Below are 8,597 nucleotides of genomic sequence, written 5' to 3' on the forward strand. Positions count from 1 at the left end.
AGGTGCGGGTCAACACCAACTTAAACATGTATTGACGACTGTAACATTAATTATCCTTGTTAGTTGTTTTTTTTTTAATAATGAACAGTTAGAAAAGTATAGAAGTTTTAAACACAATAATGTCACAATAACATACATACAGAAAGTACACGAAGCTTAATTAACGCTTTTCCAAAATTATACTAACCTTGTAAATATCGCATGTAGTTATTTAAATCACTTGGAATATCTTATTTTTATTATACTTCACACTAGTGTAATATTCCAATTGGCACAATATCACCGTCACTTTGATCATAAATTATTAAAACATAATAGTGTATACACACTTTTTTACTTAAGATTTTGTTAGATACATTTTTTTATTCAAATGATGCTGATTTGTAAATGATTCTCAGTTTATAATAGTTTTTTTTAGAATACGTGGTAGTAATTTTAAGGAATTAATGCCGATTTGGAATATTTTCACATTTTTTATTTTTAATTACAAGACTTTATAAAGAACACTGGAACGGTGATATGGGTATACAATGAGTGGTTGATGGGAATAAGAATTTCTCACTTTTTTATAACTGATGACCAGTTGGTAATGGTAATTTGTTAACAGACAATTTTTGCAACAATTTAGATATTCATTATTAAATACTTCTACGTGATACATATATAAATTATGAACGATTATAAAGCGAAATGACTTTTTCTCAAAGATTTAGAGAAGTAATTGTTATAAATATTACATTTTTAGTACAAACATTTTTACATTGTATTTGTGTCTTCTATATATTACAAAATATTTTTAAAAACACAACCGTTATTTGGCAGTTGCTTATTCCCGATATTTACCTAATCTTTGGCAGAATTTTCTAGTGCTAAGTAATAAATAATTAAACTTAAATTATCATCTAAATACACGATAGTATGAATATTAGATTAAAACTTCCAAGTATTTTTATAATACATATTTATTTATATATTTTTTCGTTACATTAAAATGTGATAAGAACTAATTTTAATGCAGATTGAAACATTGTCTTATGCCATGAAGAAATTTTGTACAAAAGTAACAAATTAAACCGACAAATTAAAAATACTGTACTGTCCAAAAATTACAAGATTTTTTAGATAAAATTACTTTTATTTTATGAAATTATAAAATATGTCATTCCGCTTCTAGACTTTCGGTTTATGCTATACACTTTTACACAACAGCTAAACACTTTGTATTATTATTTTTTATTTCATTACATTAAAGTAATATTTAAATTTATTGGTACTATATTTTAAAAAAAAATTATTACAAACACATCAGCAGGTATCTCAGATATCCCACAATTGCAGTTACTATGAAAAGTAATGAACTATGTGTACTTTGCAAATATATAAAGATGTGACACATATTTACATGGTTGTAAAAATTTGAACGTGGTATTCTTTACGTAAACTTTTTTGTGGATTAAATCTCAAAATTTCAAAACATTTAATTTATTCATGCACAAATTCACAATAACACATGTAAGTCTATTGAACTTACTACAACGATTTCTTCCGTTGCAACTCATTGAACTTGGTAATAAACTATTATAACATTTTTAAAAAAAAATTGTAATTGTTGCATAAATTGATTGTTATATTGTAATAATTTTATGCTAGGTATATTTATAACTATACTAGTGGTAGTTGGTTTATAATAAATACAATAGAACATGCAGTGGTTTAAAATTATTGAAGATCGCACACGCGACGATCAGGTTTCGGTTTTCAAATAACATGGTTTTGAAACTTTGTCTTTAGCTATTGTATTTCTACACATTTCGAATGTAACTGCGCTGTGTATTAAATAGGTGGAGAGATTTGCAAAAAATTATATGCAATTTTACACATAGCCGGCGTAAAACTTTAAAATAATTTTCGCATTCGCTATCTCTGTCACACGAAATACAAATAGAGTGTGGGACAGAGATAATGCTCTACGAACCCGAAATTAGTCAATTGTCTCTTTCCAAAGGTCGATGTGCAATATTTATAGCTGGGTACTGTAGTAATTAATATTTAGGTGATTTATACTTATTTTATGTGGGCATAGATTAGCCCCAAAATATATTTTGTCTCTCTTGGACACTTTTAATTTAAAACCTACATGTTAATATGAACATGTAGGATAATTTCAGGAATATGAAGCTATAGTATCAATTTTCTTAAAATAAAAAACGTACGATGAAGGTACTCTTAATGTTAAAAGCGTATGTTTTATAGGTAGAAATTAAAATTTATTTACTTAAATTCAGAGCCATTGTGAACGTAATGTGTTTGAAAAACTATTTTTTTTTAATTATACTTATTATTTATGTAATTTTTCATTGTCATAAAATGTAAATTAATTGTTGGGGATATTTTTAAATATAAACGTGTATGTTAATATTAGGGTAACTAGGAGCAGTAACTACCAAAATATAATTTCAGAAATATGAAGCTATTGCATCAATTGGCCTAATGTACATATTGTCCGCCGAGGAGACAGTGTAAAACGTAAAGTAATTAAAAATAAGTCTCCAAGGATTAAAATTATTATGATTTGTACAATTCTAAAATTATAAAGCCATTATATAAATTAGATTAAAATACGAATTGTAACTCAAAGGCAAATTAAATACAAACATATAGGTTAATGTAGACATACCTTCGCGGTTGCATTTTAGAATAAATCCGGCTTGAAAATATGAAAAGTTTGATGAAGATTCTTAATAGTAATAGATCGTGGAACGACTTCATGGCGCATATAATAAAAATCGCTCCACCGTGGTGTTGTGGTTGGCAGTGTTAGATAGGCTAGCGTTCGCTTGTGCGATCTCCGACGGTCCCGGCTCCGTCGTAACTCGCGTGTTGTGTTCCACTGTTGGGTGAAGGGTGGTATGAGTATGTGGCGCGGCGTGTTAACCCCATATCGACGTCGTCGGCAGTTCGTGCCCGATGACCTGAAAGATGACAAGTACTGGGCGCGTCGGCGAAAGAACAATATGGCAGCCAAGCGCTCCCGCGACGCTCGCCGCATGAAGGAGAATCAGATTGCCCTGCGCGCAGGCTATCTCGAGAAGGAGGTTAGATTTGTTTATGTTACGTTAATGAAAACGCCCTCTTTCCGCGGATTATTATTCTATTTATAGTAATAATAAATAAGAAGCAACGAATCATTTTACTTTTAATAACTAAAGAGATTTTAATTTGAATTTCATTTCGTAATTTAATGTGTTTACCAACATAACACCAAAATATTAATTATCATTTTTTCAAGCTTTCTTTATATAAAAATATTTAGCAAAGCACATGAATTAATATCATTCTATTGAGATGTTAAAGTTAATCGTGCGCTACTTTAAATATATCATTTTCGTTGTATAAGCTTATAGAACAACCACTGTTGGACACAGGCCTCTTCCATAGATTGTATCCATCCAGCCTCTTCCGAGGACCTAAATAGGTCGTCTGTCTCCACCTTGTGCGTGGACGACCTATGTTGCGCTTGTTGGTCAGTAGTAGTCCAGAACCTTAAAGCCACACCTATGCACCGCGCTATGTGGTCTACCCTTTGCTAAGTCAACTGACCAATCCGCTGGGCTAAGTCGGTTACTTTAGATCTGATAGAGGAGTCCTGTGCATAGCCCTCTCCAAGGCTCGTTGAGAGTTACAAAAAATTTCAATCAACTGTTAAATCATGTTATTTTTTTTTATTCAGGCATGTGATACTAACTCTTTCGGTTTTGATAATCCAGAATATGGGGTTACGGCAGGAAGTGGAGTTGCTGAAGAAGGAGAACCATATCCTCCGTGAAAAGTTGTCCAAGTACGCGGATGTGTAGATCCGCAATCCCCCCATCTCGTATTGCACAAACACGCCACACGATAAGTATGTACCTCGCATTCATTAAATAGTATTAAGAATAAAACTTCAATTCAAAATAAATAGATTTAATAATAATTATATCGTGCTATTTTCACGTGACATCATAAATTAAAAAAAATAGTAAAATTGACGTCAATAGAGTAACCTATCGACTTTCTTGCCGGGGTTCTTCTCATTGATTTTATATCAACACAACATTCCGAACTTGGGAGCAGCATATGGAAAAATTTGGTCCAATTGTGATATATATTCATGTACATTATATAGCAAAATCTTTGTGAAAGAAAAAAATAGTTGTTGTCTATTATCAAATACTAAAAGAGTTTTATCTAAACATTTTAGTTTAAATTTAAAAATCTTGACAATTGTTGTATTACCTATTAAAAAAAAACATTGATTTTATTTCTACTCATATAATTTGACGATAGTTGAATAAAAGAGCACCTATATTTATTTGACCGTTCTTCGATTTGAAATGCGAATAGTATGCAAATTTCGCCTAATTTCGGAAGATGGTGCTTTAGTAATTTTCTGCATTAGGTACATTTTGGTTATCACAGTATGCTATTACTTATTTTAAGTGTCGAGTACTGGAAAATATTCGCGGATCTCGCTTAAATTGAATTAATAGCGCGTCACTGTTACGTAATCTGTATAACTTACGCATAGATAGATTAACGGTTGTCACTTCCGTTATATGTAGATGATATAACTTAGTTTTAATTAGTTTTCTTTTTGTTACTTTATGTTGTGGAAATTTAAAATATCTTTCTTTTACAGGTCGCGGGCGACGCCGCTGCCGACTACGGGCACATCATCTTTGCCATCTATATGTGATGCTTTTTAAATATTCGGTTTAATTGTACTTTATCGATGTGTAACCGTTAATGTATGAGACTTATGGACTTATTAACTGTGACTTTGGCCCGGCTCTAGCCTCCTTACCCTATGGTCACGATTACATTTCCATTCTGCGGCTCTACCTTTTACATCTCCTTCTCCAACTCATTTTTTCTCTTTTCGCTCTTGTTTTCACTTCTCCTTCGGAGCCATTCCACTAATGTCAAACTCACGTTTATATTTTTTTTTGCCTATTTAATGTAATTGGTGTACGTGTTTCCAATAAAATATAGTAATCGTCTACATAATATACGTAATCCTTAGGAGATTGGAATCGGTGTAGTGGCTCCGTTTTAAATTTTAATTAACTTCAAATACCATAGTAATAATCAATATTGCAGTTACCGTAAGTTTTATTTATTAGTGTAATAGGTTGAATCTTTACCAAAGTTCCGCTTCCGAACTCTGATCTATCGTCGTCTCTAATACCTTTATTCGGACCCGGTTCGAGATTCTACAGGGTTAGTTAACGACGTACGGACCAAAAATTTATTGAGAATTGTTTTTTTTTTGAAAATGATGTTTGTTGTGTCCCCGTCCCAAGCGTGCGTCGTGCCGTGCCCCGGTACTGTCCGGTTCGTTCCACCTCCGTACCAGTTCCGAATTTGTCCGGACGCCATCCGGTCCGGGCCGTTCCGAGCGTGCGGGTGAGTCACCGCGTTACGGTGGAGTCCGGTTCGTTCCTCTTCCGTACCAGTTCCGAGCTAGTCCGGACGCATTCCGTACCGGGCCGTCCCGGGCGCGGGTCGTCGTTTTATTTAACGTTATTGAATATATTTATATTGTTCCGGCACAGGTCGCGTGCGGCCTATGCCGCGCGCTAGTTTGCTCAAGTGGCTCGCGTACGCATGTGCAAGAGTAGTGGCTGCGTCTGTATATAGGTAGTATTAGTAGTCCCCTCCCGGCCCTGGACACCGCGGCGCCTTTGTAAAGTGGCTCCTACACTTAAAATAACATTTAATTCTATTTAATTATTTAAAATATATTCCAATATATTCATTTGTATGCTGATTTAAATAATTTTAAATGAATTTTAAATATAATTGTCATTTTATATGCTTTTTGGCCTAGTTTAGGAGCCTCTATTCCAAGCCAGTTCCGCACTGTCCGTCCCTCTTCTATAATGATCTTTGTTGTTCTTGGAGTGGCTCTTCCGCCGTCATTTTTATATTTAAATTGTTCGTTAATATTCACTTAAATGGAAAATTTTCTCTACCTCTCTCTTTTTAATAATGTTGAATGAATGTCTGGAGCAACAGTAACAAAACTTCTTTAGGCTCACAAGAACTTTAACGTTGTATAGGTATATATCGGGTGTTCTTTGATTATAATTTATGAAACAATTATTTTAGAAGTATTTATACAACAATTTACAATTGGCAGCAATAGGGCTACTGAATCGTATTACATCCGCCCTGTCCGTCCCTGTTCTGCCGTGCTGCAGTTGACGCTCGTCTGCTGCAGCGTACCGACGTGCCGCTTGTCCGGGGCCATTCGGTCTCTCGCTCTGGCTCGCTTCGTAGGACAGCTCCGTATGAGATTAGCCCGCGAGACGCTCGTCGATCGCGATCAGAGCCGTCAGCCACTGGAAGTGCTGCGAACGCCAGCATTCTCTACCGGCACTGAAAACACATATGACACATATTCGCTGCAACTCTGAAATATAATTATACTCAGAATTGTGGAGATGCACGGAGTATTATAGCGCTCGTATCGCTTTTTGTGTGCATAGGATCTGATTCGTTGTATCCTCGGGCGCCCCGCCAGCGCCCTCTGTCGTTTCTGTAGTGAGCGAACACTAGATTCGTTTCAAATTTACATAGTAGATAGTTTAAGTAGTATGTAGATTCCGTAGCGTAGTCGTTATTAGTCTATTTTTGTTATGGCTGTAGTTGTTAACGTTTTTGAAAGTTTATATTATTTTTTTTTTTCAGTTTTTAAAATAGGCGCATAAGCGCGTTAAATGGGTAGGACCCGCGTTAGTAGGTATGGATCGGCACTGCGTGCCTCACACCGCCCCCATAGCGGCGCGGCCGTGCGAGAGTCGTTAACATCCGTCGCGCTTCCGCCGCGCATCCTTCGGCTTCCACGCCAGGCCGACTCGCGCGGCCGCGTCCCCATGCACTGATTACGTCATCTGAATTATTCCTCTGCACTCTACTTGACTCGTGCTGATGTTATAATATATTTTTGTAGGTTTTTGTCGTTGATAATGGAGTCAATTGAATGTTTATTCGATTGAAATTTAAGAAAAAAATGTTTATGAGCTAAGACTAAGAAGTTGTTGCATTTGAAAGTATTTTATGAATACATAAAGCGAGAACAATAATGTTTTTTCTATAAAGGTTTACATATGAGGGATACTTAAAGGTGTGACGGTTAACCTTTCGAAATGCACTGTTTCATATCAAAATAAACATGTTATTGTAATTAACGTAATCTTAATCGGCCGCGCATTGCGGCGTTTGATATTCCATCTTGTTTGTTAGAAAAGTATACATTGAACTACACACACAGTATAATATGTATGTTACCTATACAGTAGACATAACACGTATTGTTTCTCCGAAAAAAATGTAATATGGGTATATAAGGTTATAATAAGGTAACGTGATAAGAAGGAGTTGTATGTAAGAGCATCGCGGTAGAATCGCCTACCCGCACCCTGAGCCCTCTCCGCCTCCCTTATTTATTTCCTCTCCCCCCTGTCTAGTGACAACCCTTCCTTGGATATTGCAACAACGTAAAAACCATATAGATTAACATGTACGAGTAGTATTTCGTTTGATTATAACTTAAATGGTTCTATGGATTGAAATAAATGTTGATTGTTGTATTTATGTTTATTTATTTTGCCGCGACGAGCGAGCCGGGGCCGCTAGCCTGCGCGCCTGGCTCGCGTAGATGCTGATACGTTTCCTCAATCGCTGTTTAATGTAATAAATCTTGGTAAAAGTACCTTGCACAAACATGACTTTTCATTCCTTTCGCCCTAACACGAGTACGGATCCTAATCGAAACCTTGTATACTAAGATCGACAAAAATAACAATACACTGGTTGATTTGATATGTAAAAAAAACTACAAAAAAACTTTTATATTTGGAAACGATTTTTTTAAAAAGTACGAAATATGATCGTTACAATAAATTATTTTGATGACAAGTGAAAAATTTTCTAATAAGGAAGAGTCTCATAAAAACAGATTTTCAAATTTCATAGGATACCTTCCGAATATCTACGAGGTATTGCTGTTCCAATGACCTATAACCCAATATTTTCTAAAACATTCCATTTACACAAAAAAAACTTGATCTGATTGAACCAAAATATACGCGATATAACTCTTTGTCAAGATCACAGGTTCCCAATGTTTTTAAAATAAATCTGTACAGAATAAAATTAACTTGACGGTTAGTGATACCTTTTCTAATAATACAGTGCCATCCAATGGAATTTGAAATTAAAGGGTACTGCTGCTAGTCTAGGTCTAGGTGAAAATTCCCAACCTATTTTATAAAAACTCTCTACTCGCAAAAAATCTTAATGGTAAGTGGTAAGGATTTCTCACAATTTTATTTTCAGAGTTACGAGGTACTGCTGTTGGTCTAGATCAAAGATTTCCAACCTTCCTTGAAAACCTAAAAAAATCCAGCGCCCTTTTTAATAATATTACAAATATATCTATTATCAATTAATAATATCATATTAAAAAGTCATTTTCTTTCTTTCTGGTTTCTATATCTCTCAGTGGCTCGGAACACTTGCTTTGCGAATAAGTTCACGTATTTTTATTGAAG

The 8,597-nt window shown here is 34.7% G+C and overlaps 1 protein-coding gene across 9 annotated transcripts in view; it reads left to right on the plus strand.

Moving 5' to 3' along the window:
- Pdp1 (PAR-domain protein 1) overlaps positions 1 to 7,634 on the plus strand; it is a 188,981-nt gene extending 181,347 nt beyond the window's left edge. For 5 of the 9 annotated variants that reach the window (XM_068776879.1, XM_068776827.1, XM_068776856.1 and 2 more), the window contains 3 exons: positions 2,958 to 3,095; positions 3,768 to 3,901; positions 4,679 to 7,634. In XM_068776879.1, coding sequence (XP_068632980.1) covers positions 2,958 to 3,095; positions 3,768 to 3,854 — 225 coding nt within the window. In that variant the 3' untranslated portion in view covers positions 3,855 to 3,901; positions 4,679 to 7,634. Of the gene's footprint in view, positions 1 to 2,903; positions 3,096 to 3,767; positions 3,902 to 4,678 lie in introns of all 9 variants that reach the window. The other 4 variants (XM_068776837.1, XM_068776872.1, XM_068776808.1 and 1 more) reach the window with 1 other exon arrangement.
- The last annotated feature ends 963 nt before the right edge of the window (positions 7,635 to 8,597 follow it).

This window comes from Battus philenor, unplaced genomic scaffold (assembly GCF_028537555.1).
Source record: "Battus philenor isolate CCGP_79_NKW_IND1 unplaced genomic scaffold, ilBatPhil1.0.hap1 SCAF_1, whole genome shotgun sequence".
Classification (NCBI taxonomy): Eukaryota; Metazoa; Arthropoda; class Insecta; order Lepidoptera; family Papilionidae; genus Battus; species Battus philenor.